A 13,146-nucleotide genomic window follows, 5' to 3' on the forward strand; every position below is an offset into this window, starting at 1 on the left:
AAACGACAAAGTTGGACATCTTTGTTATTATTTAGCTAGCAAACAAACTTTCCAGAGTAAAACCCTTATGTGGCATCTACTTCCGGAGACAGTTTACCGTAAACACTGAGATCGCTGAGATAAAGCTAAATGTATTACTCTCATTCTCAAAGACAATACCTTTTTCAAATTTCCCATGAGTTGCTTTATTTCTTTTGAACTTTAACACAAGCATGTTGATTGTGACAAGATTGTGACAAAATCTTAGTTTTGCCTGATTATATTCAACACTTTGCGTCACAAATACTGTAGGAATTTAGACAAAAATAACCAACATGAACCAATATAATAATCTGCAGTCAAACATTTAGTGTCACTTCTTTTTATAACATTTTTACAAAAGGCTCCAGAATAATAGTCAGGGGAGAAATAAACAACCTTATAGCCAGAGCAATCATACACATACAATTTACAATCAATTCAGAAAACACAATCCCAAATCACAACACAACCTATAATTTCACAACACAACCTATAATTTCCGTGTGTGAACTGTCTGGTGTCTTATCAGATTGCTCAGAAAGGAGAAGTTCTTCCCACACTGGGTGCAGTGGAACAGTTTCTCACCCGTATGGACGCTCTGATGCACTTTTAAATTGCTGGAATGAGAGAACTGTTTCCCGCATTGAGCGCATCTGAAAGGTTTCTCCCCTGTGTGTACTCTCTGGTGCCGCTTCAGGCTGCACAGCTGGCTGAACTGCTTCCCACACAGGGCGCACTCGTACGGTTTCTCCCCCGTGTGAACCCTCTGGTGCATCTTGAGCTGGCACAGGTGAGGGTACTCCCTCTCACAGAAGGTGCACCTGTAGGACCTCGCCCCCTCCTCCCTAGATCCTCTGTCCTGATGAGTCCCAGTCACGTTGCCCAGGTGGGTGTCGGGGGCGCTCCCAGGGAAATCCACCCAGGTGGGGTACTGCAGCTCCTCTGTTCCCGTGGCGTATGGAGTGGCGGTGGTTGCGGGGTTCTGAAAGGTGCCGAGGCGGTTGTGGAAAGCGCTGTCCATGCCGATGGTGTAGAAGTGATTGTCAGATGAGTTCTGTCTCGCTGATGGCTGGACACCTGGGTGAGGATGATGATGAAGATGATAAGTGTTACTCGAATGTCCTCCAAGAAGCATGGCATCTGCTTCACTATGTCCTCCTTGATGATGCCCGTGTTCCATGATGTCACCTTGTCTCCACGATGAGGGCGTGCCATCCCCATCGTCAACAGGAAGGGGGTCGATAACTATGACCTCCGACATGACTTCTGAATCGACCTGGGAATACTCGTGTTCACTCCTCACCATCTGAGAAAGTGGGGGAATAGGGTTCAGCTTTGTTAGAGGCGAGGGGCTTCCTGAGACTGTCTCGGCAACATAACTAGAACAAGACGGCCGATCATTCGCTGTATCACTGCCTCTTCGCTTATGGGAGTTTACAGGCAGATCGGTTGTTCTCTCGGGGTTCAGGCTGCACTGCTGTTTAGCAACAGGTCTTGGACCTGTGAGTTGAAACACCTGGCTCAGGCTCTCAGGCTCCGGGTCTGACTTGAAAACAGTGTCTGATCTGTTGACAGTCACTATGCTGTGTTTGGTTCTGAGCTGCTCAGTGAGCTCTGTTTGGTCCGTGTCTAGAGAGGTCGGTGTGTTTGGGTCTGTCATTCGGTGGCCACTATCAGTACCTGAAGAGACAACAAAAGCATGATGGTCATATATGCAGTCAAATAAAACAATGAGGTTGTCAATCAGTATGTCATTTTTCATTACAGCAATCCATAAATCATTACCTAGCATCTCCCTCAGACCATCTTCTTTCTTCCATGGCTGGAGGTCTCTCTCCCCTTCCACAGTAGATTTGTCCTGAAAAGAGGAGGGAGGAATTAAGTAGACAGACATGAGCTCTACAAAGCTCTCAAACAAATGCAGGTCTATTATAACTCAGATATTACTAGGCTATAATATTGATCTAATGGCTTGAATTGAGTTGTTAATTTACTGACTCAACTCATGGACACAGAACATCTAAAGCTTCTCAAAACATATGAAACTAAAACTGGACCTCAATAATTCACTTGTAATTTTGAAAGAAAAATGTCCTTTCCTTACAATATATTTAGGGTCAATGTGAGAATATATATTTAGAGTCAAAAGAAGCACCATGAAATTCTTTGAAAAATATTATTTATTGAGGGAATTATAGGATTTAATGAATAAACAGCAACAGCCATTGATGAAATTGTTACAGAAGAACAGACAGTTTTTCAGTCTCACAGTAGAATTTCAGTATCTGCTATAACTTTAGTGTGACGCACACAGTATTATTAGAAGAACACAACCATGATCAACCTTAACAGTCAATGTGAGTGATGCTGTTGGCCTTAAAGAAGCCAAGAAAACGTAACAGTCTTTGTAGATAATGTAAATATGAACCACGTTGTATTGTAGACGTATGAGACCAGGGCAAACATCCTGCAGACATACGACTATGTTAGAACCAATGATGTTTGAACTCATGATATTTCTATAACAGCTTTTTTTCAATAGGAATCTCTTGTTCCATGTTAGTTATCAATGATGAAGCTTCTGATGTCTTTTCAGATTGCTGGTGTGGGAGAACCTGCGTCCGCAATGTGCACAACTGAAGGGCTTCTCGCCAGTGTGGACGTTTAGGTGCATTTGGAGATGGCTGGCGCCCTCAAAGCTCTTCTCACAGAAGTTGCAGGCGAACCCCCGCTTTCTGGTGTGGATGACAGCGTGCTGCTGCAACTCACTCTCGTGGACAAACTTCTTATGGCAGCTCGGGAAACCGTACTGTCGTTCTACGGTGCCAGGTCTAACATCTGTGGCAAGATTACTCAAATGACAGGAAGTTGTGGTGCTTGGTCTAAAATGGCTGACAGGAAGTGAGGTATGAGCTGGTTGTTGAACTCCTCTTCCTGGTATTTCAGAGTGTCTATGGAGGCTTGCCAATGAGCACCAACTAGCTTTGTTGGCCTCACCTGCATTTCCTGTGTCAAGATGGGTGCCTGTATTTATCTCTGAGGTCCGGAAGCTGGGTGAAACCAATAGCGGTGTGTTGTCTTTCATCAAATCATGGCAAATCATTGGTGCGTTTCTGTTAAACACTCCCACTCCCTGCTTATTTCCAGTCCCATTGTCCTGTGGTGTAGTAGCTGTACTCACCTGACCCCACTCGAAACCTCTATCCACCTGCTGGCCACTAGATACACTGCTCATATCTGTGGCCGAGCTGGTCTGTGTTTCTGGGCCCACTGAGCCACTCCCTAGGTCCATTACTTTAGTGTGAGCAGCAGAGGCGCCATCATCAGTCACTACTACCTCTCTCCATACATGGTTTAAAGAATCTCTTAGGAGATTGAGGTCCCCGTTCATGTCACACTTTGTGTCCAGACTCTGTCTCTCTGCTTTGGGTTCAAATCCTGTGTACTGCTGGGGTCCCTGGTTCACATTCCCTGTTTCTGATTGGAGGAGGATGGCATCAGATCCACTGACCTCCATAGCAGTGTTGTTGAAGTTGTTGTTGCCTCTGGGGCCACTGGACTGGAAGGCGGAGTCCTCTGTGGTGGCTGCAGCCGGTTGGGTGGTTAGTTCTCTGCTGCCCTCCACTGTTCTGGCTGGGTGGCTGATCCTAGAGTGATGGTCATCTGCTTCTCCCTCCACCTTGATGATCAGCAGGTCTGGTTCCCCTTCCTCTGTCTCTGCTGACTGCTGATGGGGTTAAGTGGGAGAAATGAGTGAGTGAGACAGAGCATACACTATCTACTGAATGGAGATATGGGCGTGACATGGGATTTAGTGAACTTCATAGTAGTTGTCTTGTTGTTATTGTGTTATAATCAGTGGTGTAGTGGAGGGTAAACTCCACCGTCTGTATGTTACACATGCCTTTACAAACCTTTGGCACAAAAATGCATTTAAAGTATAGGGACTGTTACTTTACTCACTGATCATTGTTTACCAACCATATTTTTAACTACTACATCTCTGGTTATAATGTGCTGACATACACATCTATACAGACACAACCTCATCCCCAGGCGGAAGGAAGTGTCTGGTGTCCGAGACTAAAACAGACATAAGTCTGTGACAGTCTAAAATCGTCTATTAAAATTGGAACTTACCTCATCACCTGTAGCATCCATATGCTTTGATGGAGAGACATCGTCTTGGTCCACGTCTATGGGCTGTCTGTCTCTTTGAATGCTGCTGTTCCCAAAACTCCTGTTGGAAAGTCTGGCTCTGCTTTGCCAAGTAGGTCCTGGAAATAAAGAGGAGGTTAATTTGACCCCATCCATCAATGTTGTTTTACAAAGTACCAAGCAAACATATGTTCATGATGTATGTTATGTGTCTGTAGAGCTAAAAGAATCCTAGCTGTGTTGACAGTACAAAGAAAGCATGATACATCCTCAAATCTTATTTTATTGGTCACGTACACATATTTTACAGATGTTATCGCAGGTGTAGTGAAATGCTTATGTTTCTAGCTCCATCAGGGTAGTAATACCTACTGTAACACAGTGAAATGCTTATGTTTCTAGCTCCATCAGGGCAGTAATACCTACTGTAACACAGTGAAATGCTTATGTTTCTAGCTCCATCAGGGCAGTAATACCTACTGTAACACAGTGAAATGCTTGTGTTTCTAGCTCCATCAGGGCAGTAATACCTACTGTAACACAGTGAAATGCTTGTGTTTCTAGCTCAGTGAAATGTTTCTAGCTCCATCAGGGCAGTAATACCTACTGTAACACAGTGAAATGCTTGTGTTTCTAGCTCCATCAGGGCAGTAATACCTACTGTAACACAGTGAAATAAGCTCCATCAGTACAGTGAAATGCTTATGTTTCTAGCTCCATCAGGGCAGTAATACCTACTGTAACACAGTGAAATGCTTGTGTTTCTAGCTCCATCAGGGCAGTAATACCTACTGTAACACAGTGAAATGCTTGTGTTTCTAGCTCCATCAGGGCAGTAATACCTACTGTAACACAGTGAAATGCTTATGTTTCTAGCTCCATCAGGGCAGTAATACCTACTGTAACACAGTGAAATGCTTATGTTTCTAGCTCCATCAGGGCAGTAATACCTACTGTAACACAGTGAAATGCTTGTGTTTCTAGCTCCATCAGGGCAGTAATACCTACTGTAACACAGTGAAATGCTTATGTTTCTAGCTCCATCAGGGCAGTAATACCTACTGTAACACAGTGAAATGCTTGTGTTTCTAGCTCCATCAGGGCAGTAATACCTACAGTGAAATGCTTATGTTTCTAGCTCCAACACAGTGAAATGCTTATGTTTCTAGCTCCATCAGGGCAGTAATACCTACTGTAACACAGTGAAATGCTTGTGTTTCTAGCTCCATCAGGGCAGTAATACCTACTGTAACACAGTGAAATGCTTGTGTTTCTAGCTCCATCAGGGCAGTAATACCTACTGTAACACAGTGAAATGCTTGTGTTTCTAGCTCCATTAGTAATACCTACTGTAACACAGTGAAATGCTTGTGTTTCTAGCTCCATCAGGGCAGTAATACCTACTGTAACACAGTGAAATGCTTGTGTTTCTAGCTCCATCAGGGCAGTAATACCTACTGTAACACAGTGAAATGCTTGTGTTTCTAGCTCCATCAGGGCAGTAATACCTACTGTAACACAGTGAAATGCTTGTGTTTCTAGCTCCATCAGGGCAGTAATACCTACTGTAACACAGTGAAATGCTTGTGTTTCTAGCTCCATCAGGGCAGTAATACCTACTGTAACACAGTGAAATGCTTGTGTTTCTAGCTCCATCAGGGCAGTAATACCTACTGTAACACAGTAAAATGCTTGTGTTTCTAGCTCCATCAGGGCAGTAATACCTACTGTAACACAGTGACATGCTTATGTTTCTAGCTCCATCAGGGCAGTAATACCTACTGTAACACAGTGAAAATGCTTGTGTTTCTAGCTCCATCAGGGCAGTAATACCTAACAATACAGACACATCCAAAAAATAAAAAGGAATTAAGAAATATCAGAACGACCAAGGTCAGAGCCCGGAATAAATATATGTATATGATGGTATATATAGACAGCATGGACAGTATATGAATAGAAAAGGTGTGTACAGCAGTAGTTATATAGGATGAGCCTTGACTAGAATACAGTATGTAAACATTATTAAAGTGACCAGTGTTCAATGACTAGGGCAGCAGTCACTAAGGTGCAGGGTAGAGTATTGGGTGGTAGCTGGGCTAGTAACAGTGACTAGGGGTGGCAGCGTAGCCTAGTGGTTAGAGTGTTGGACTAGTAACCGAACGGTTGCAAGTTCAAATCCCCGAGCTGACAAGGTACAAATCTGTCGTTCTGCCCCTGAACAGGCAGTTAACCCACTGTTCCTAGGCCGTCATTGAAAATAAGAATTTGTTCTTAACTGACTTGCCTAAATAAAATAAAAAAATTAATTTTTTTAAGTGACTAAGTTCAGGGCAGGGTACTGGGCGGAGGCAGTCTAGTGGGGACAGTCTGATGGCCTGGAGATAAAAGCAGTTTTTCAGTCTCTCGTTCCCTGCTGTGATGCACCTGTAAAGTCTCCACCTTCTAGATGGTAGTGAGTGAACAGGCTCAGCCTCTTGAGGTGGATCTCAATAATACACATAAGCCGAACTGTATTGACAGTACATAAATCATGGCTGAACTTTGTTAAACACAATTGATGGATGGGGTCAAATTGAAGATTCATGTTTAATTTATTTATTTTTATTTCACCTTTATTTAACCAGGTAGGCTAGTTGAGAACAAGTTCTCATTTGCAACTGAGACCTGGTAAAGATAAAGCAAAGCAATTTGACACATACAACAACAGAGTTACACATGGAATTAACAAACATACAGTCAATAATACAGTAGAAAAAGTATGTATAAAGTGTGTGCAAATGAGGTAGGACAAGGGAGGTAAGGCAATATAAATAGACCATGGTGGCGAAGTAATTACAATATAGCAATTAAACACTGGAATGGTAGAATGTGCAGAAGATGAATGTGCAAGTAGAGATACTGGGGTGCAAAGGAGCAAGATAAATAAATAAATACAGCATGGGGATGAGGTTAGTGGATGGGCTATTTACAGATGGGCTATGCACAGGTTTAGTGATCTGTGAGTTGCTCTGACAGCTGGTGCTTAAAGCTTCAGTGATTTTTGCAGTTCGTTCCAGTTATTGGCAGCAGAGAACTGGAAGGCGGTCAAAATAAGAATTGGCTTTGGGGGTGACCAGTGAGACATACCTGCTGGAGCGCGTGCTACAGGTAGGTGCTGCTATGGTGACCAGTGAGCTGAGATAAGGGGGGACTTTACCTAGCAGGGTCTTGTAGATGACCTGGAGCCAGTGGGTTAGCTGACAAGTATGAAGCGAGGGCCAGCCAACGAGAGTGTACAAGTCACAGAGGTGGGTAGTATATGGGGCTTTGGTGACAAAACGGATGGCACTGTGATAGACTGCATCCAATTTTTTGAGTAGATTGTTGGAGGCTATTTTGTAAATGATGTAGCTGAAGTCGAGGATCGGTAGGATGGTCAGTTTTACGAGGGTATGTTTGGCAGCATGAGAGAAGGATGCTTTGTTGCGAAATAGGAAGCCGATTCTAGATTTATTTTTTGGATTGAGATGCTTAATGTGAGTCTGGAAGGACACTTTACAGTCTTACCAGACACCCAGGTATTTGTCGTTGTCCACGTATTCTAAGTCAGAACCGTCCAGAGTAGTGATGCTGGACGGGCGGGCAGCGAACGGTTGAAGAGCATGCATTTAGTTTTACTTGCATTTAAGAGCAGTTGGAGGTCACGGAAGGAGAGTTGTATGGCATTGAAGCTCGTCTGGAGGTTAGTTAATACAGTATCCAAGGAGGGGCCAGAAGTATACAGAATGGTGTCGTCTGTGTAGAGGTGGATCAGAGAATCACCAGCAGAAAGAGCGACATCATTGATGTATATAGAGAAGAGAGTCAGCCCGAGAATTGAACCCTGCGCCCCCATAGAGACTGTCAGAGGACCCGGACAAGGCCCTCCGATTTGACACACTGAACTCTCAGAGAAGTAGTTGGTGAACCAGGCGAGGCAATCATTTGAGAAACCAAGGCTGTTGTCTGCCAATAAGAATGTGGTGATTGACTGAGTCGAAAGCTTTGGCCAGGTCAATGAATACGGCTGCACAGTAATGTTTCTTATCGATTGCGGTTATGATGTCGTTTAGGACCTTGAGCGTGGCTCGGAAACCAGATTGCATAGCGGAGAAGGTACGGTGGGATTCGAAATGGTCGGTAATCTGTAATTTAATTTAAAATACGTGCACAGTGTCAAATTCATCATCATCACCAACCTGTCGTTGCCGTCTCACGATGGTTGTGTCTGTTTAGGAGGCGTATTCCATGGAAGCGATTGTGGACGGACCCCTCGGAAGACTTTGTTCTCTCCGCTCGAAATCTGGTGATCTGAAGTTCCATCAATTTCATTTTCCTCCGTAGAAATTCGTTCTCCTTGTGGCTTTGGGACATCTTCAGGTGTACAACAGCATAGCCATCGTCAACAACTTTGCAGATTTCGGCTACAGCCGCGTTGGCTAGCACCTCCATGATTGAGGCTATCTGCGCCTGGAACTCGACCACGGAACCCGACATTGTCCCCCGACGCTTTTGGCCCCTTTTCAATATGAAAACCGTCTTTGTGTTTTCTATATTATGAGTATCTAGCAAGCTATTCAAACAAATACAATAATATCAGAAACTAAACATGGATAGTTAGCTAGCTTTGTTTGTAGCTCGCTGGTGAGATTATTTTTCCTGTTCCTCATCACAGTAATGTAATCATATGCTGGATTTGAAAATTGGACACCGCCACCTACTGTAAAGGAGTGCTCCACAATAACAACAATGTTGGAGCTCCATAATAAACATGTTTTCTGGTGTAAACAATATTTCATGATTTTTCTAAAATACAGCATTTAACTATTTCTGGTATTTCTAATAGAAATAAACGACAAACAGTTAATTGACTTGAAACAGTATGACAGACTAGCCTACTATTCATATATATGAATTCCATCAACATCTTTACAGCCTATGAATCTGATAGTAAATCTCTAAAGTATATTGTTGACAGGCAAATGGAAATCATTTTTAAATTACTGTTCACCTATACACATTCATAAGGATATTTAAAATATTTACTTGTCATAACTTATACATTATCAGTCCACTCTGGATCAAGCATCAAGACAGTTGAACTGAAAACACTACCACTATACAGAGAGGGTAGTGTTCAATGTGGAAACCATTCAAACGGTTGAAAACACATAGACCTAGTTTTCATATGAAAACCCCACTAGTGTGAAGCCGAGCCATTCCCCTTAAATCTAGGGCCAGGAGGTGTTCCCTGGTCTGGTCACGTGGTGAGGAAAAACTCCTGCCCCTGCCTTTCATTATGTCACAGGTGGAGCAGTGTTAAGTTGTCCCTAGATGCTGATGTTGGGTCAGTTTTAGTTTTTTTTCCCACTAATGGTTAATGTTTTCCATGTCTTTGGGGAACCTGTTGGAGAGTAATCCTTTGGGATGAAAAGTGTCCTCTCTTGACACTCAAAAACGCAGAGCGAGGGAGAACTGTAGGGTTGAGGTCCAAGTTGCCAGATTTCAATGGACAACTCGCACCTTGAACCTCAACCCTACAGTTTCCCCTCGCTCTGTAACTCTGTTTTTTGTTTTGTCACTCCAGCCTAGGGAAACCCTACACACTGTTGTGTGTGAAAAGGTCGGACATTTCTGAGATACTGGACCTGGCATCAACGATGGTGTGCCTGGCATCAACGATCACACCACGCTCAAAGTCGCTTAGTTCACCCCTTTTGCCCATTCTAACATTTAATTGAACAGTAACATTGCCTCGATGCCTGTCTGCCTGCTTTGCCTGATTCACTGTCTGTAGGAGCGTTCCATTTTCTTTAACGGGGTGGTGTACCTAATAAACTGGGCGGTGAGTGTATATTTAGGGTCAATCTATATAGGGCCAATCTATATAGGATCAATCTATACTGAACAAAAATATAAACGCAACAATCAACAATTTCAAATATTTGACTGAGTAACAGTTCATGTAAGTAAATCAGTCAATTAAGATACATACATTAGGCCCTAATCTATGGATTTCACATGACTGGGAATACAGACATGCATCTGTTGTCCAGATACCTTCAAAAAAAAAGGTAAAGGCTTGGATCAGAAAACCCTTCAGTATCTGGTGTGACCACCATTTGCCTCATGCAGCGCGACACATATCCTTTGCATAGAGTAGATTAGGCTGTTGATTGTAGCCTGTGGAATGTTTTCCCACTCTGCTTCAATGGCTGTGCTGCTGGATATTGGCGGGAACTGGAACACACTGTTGATCCCGAGCATCCCAAACTTGCTCAATGGGTGACATGGTGAGTATGCACTATGCAGGCCATGGAAGAACATTTTCAGCTTCCAATAATTGTGTACAGTTACTTGCAACATGGGGCCGTGCATTATGCTAAAACATGAGTTGATGGTGGCGGATGAATGGCACTACAATGGGCCTTAGGATCTTGTCACGGTATCTCTGTGCATTGAAATAGTCATCGTTAAAATGCAATTGTGTTCGTTGTCTATAGCTAATGCCTGCCCACAACATAACCCCACCGCCACCTGTCCGGCCGACCGGTCCAATATCTGTCCGGCCGACCGGTCCAATATCTGTCTGGACGACCGGTCCAATACCTGTCTGGCCAACCGGTCCTATATCTGTCTGGCCGACCAGTCCTATCTGTCCGGCCGACTGGTCCAATATCTGTCCGACCGGTCCCTTCTGGTCAGAGGAGAAAGGAAGAGTCAGAGAGAGAGACAAAAGAACATCAACAAGACCTTTCATGATGTGACGGGGAAGATAGCCAAATTGTTGGTATGGCGCAACAACACTCGTGTGCACATTCCCCTTCGATGGAATTGTGAATTGTGAAAAATCAATGTGATGACATTGAATCAACGTGGAAAACTGATTGGATTTTCAAAAAGTGTCACGACTTCCGCCGAAGTCGGCTCCTCTCCTTGCTCGGGCGGCGTTCGGTGGTCCACGTCACCGGCTTTCTAGCCATCGCCGCTCCATTTTTCATGTATCCATTTGTTTTGTCTTGTTCCCTGCACACCTGGTTTTCATTCCCCAATCAATCTACATGTATTTATTCCTCTGTTCTCCATCTTGTCTTTGTGTCAGATTGTTTGTGTTACGTGTGTATTGTTGACGCACCAGACTGGCTTGTTTTTCCTGTGTTATTTTTCACGAAGATGTTTATTGTTAAACATAATTCTTGTGACTGTTTTGCGCGTTTTGCACTTTTGCCTAAATAAAGTGTACGCCTGTTTCACAAATCTCTGCTCTCCTGCAACTGACTTCGCTACCAGTACGCACACATCTGACAAAAAGTAATCAACGTAAGGGCATTTAGTCTTTTTTTCACCAAACTTTTAACCTAAATCTAATGACATGGTGACTTTTTTTTGTTGATTTCATGTTAATTAACTGGACCAAATGTTAATCAAAACTAGATGTCAGTCCAGGGCCCAGTGGGATGTTAGTCTGTCAGCCCTATCTACTTTGACATCATCCTCTCTCCTTCCCAACTTTCTCCCCTCCTCTGGCTCTCTCGCTCTATTCCTGACACAGGCCTGATGAGCTGCTCTCAGGAACAAAATGGACAGATAGGACCAGTAGGCCGGCCAGATAGGACCAGTAGGCCGGCCAGATAGGACCAGTCGGCCAGATAGGACCAGTCAGCCGGACGGCCAGATAGGACCAGTCGGCCGGCCAGATAGTAACAGATGGGTCCGGTTTATGTTGTGCCAATTCACTCTCTGGATGACACACATACACAATCCATGTCTCAATTGTCGCAATGCTAAAAAACAACTTATTTAGCCTGCCTCCTCCCCTTCATCTACACTGATTGAAGTGGATTTAACAGGTGGCATCAATGGCATATTTATGGTCAAGAAGCACCATGGAATTCTTTGAAAAATATTATTTATTGATGGAATTCTAGGAATGAATAAACATCAACAGCCATTGGTCAAATTGTTACAGAAGAACAGACAGTTTTTCAGTCTCACAGTAGAATTTCAGTATCTGCTATAACTTTAGTGTGACGCACACAGTATTATTAGAAGAACACAACCATGATCAACCTTAACAGTCAATGTGAGTGATGCTGTTGGCCTTAAAGAAGCCAAGAAAACGTAACAGTCTTTGTAGATAATGTAAATATGAACCACGTTGTATTGTAGACGTATGAGACCAGGGCAAACATCCTGCAGACATACGACTATGTTAGAATGTTAGAACCAATGACGTTTGAACTCATGATATTGCTATAACAGCTTTTTTCAATAGTGTTAGGTTCTAATTCTTAGAGTAAACAACTCAACAGACACTATGAAAGCTGAACCAAGTTTATTCTCCCAGAGGATCAATACAGCTGCATTCAGACAAAACATGTTTCCACCAACAAGTTTATATACTCCAGTTTAGATGCACTCCTCCTTGTCTCCAACCATGACATCTGTTATGGTTCGACAGGAAGACGAAGTGATGACCTCAGCCCCCTTGATGCCTAATCCAAAGCTCTCTCCCCTTATCAATGCCTGCCACATGTGAACGCTTCCCTGCCCAACTCACGGCTGTCATGGTGCCTGGTACCAGACTGTGTCTCTTCTCCTCCCAGAGGACCCCTCCCATAGGATCCCTGATGGCTAACAATAACATATCCTGACATAATGTAAACGTTATACATTACCCTCTACCCCTCTGTGACATATCCTGACATAATGTAAACGTTATACATTACCCTCGCTCCCTCTGTGACATATCCTGACATAATGTAACTGTTATACATTACCCTCTCCCCCTCTGTGACATATCCTGACATAATGTAAACGTTATACATTACCCTCTCCCCCTCTGTGACATATCCTGACATAATGTGTTATACATTACCCTACCCCTCTGTGACATATCCTGACATAATGTAACGTTATACATTACCCTCTCCCCCTCTGTGACAT

The 13,146-nt window shown here is 43.5% G+C and overlaps 1 protein-coding gene across 1 annotated transcript; it reads right to left on the bottom strand.

Annotated features, from left to right (window-relative positions):
* Positions 1-157: 157 nt before the first annotated feature.
* LOC121845512 (zinc finger protein 219-like) lies at positions 158-8,937 on the bottom strand. Its single transcript, XM_042317039.1, has 5 exons — positions 8,400-8,937; positions 4,162-4,298; positions 3,533-3,748; positions 1,807-1,879; positions 158-1,701 (listed from the first exon to the last, which is right to left on the bottom strand). The coding sequence occupies exons 1-5, from the start codon at positions 8,695-8,697 to the stop codon at positions 512-514; spliced, it is 1,914 nt and encodes a 637-aa protein (XP_042172973.1). The 5' UTR covers positions 8,698-8,937; the 3' UTR covers positions 158-511.
* Positions 8,938-13,146: the final 4,209 nt, after the last annotated feature.

This window comes from Oncorhynchus tshawytscha, unplaced genomic scaffold, assembly GCF_018296145.1.
Source record: "Oncorhynchus tshawytscha isolate Ot180627B unplaced genomic scaffold, Otsh_v2.0 Un_contig_210_pilon_pilon, whole genome shotgun sequence".
NCBI lineage: Eukaryota > Metazoa > Chordata > Actinopteri > Salmoniformes > Salmonidae > Oncorhynchus > Oncorhynchus tshawytscha.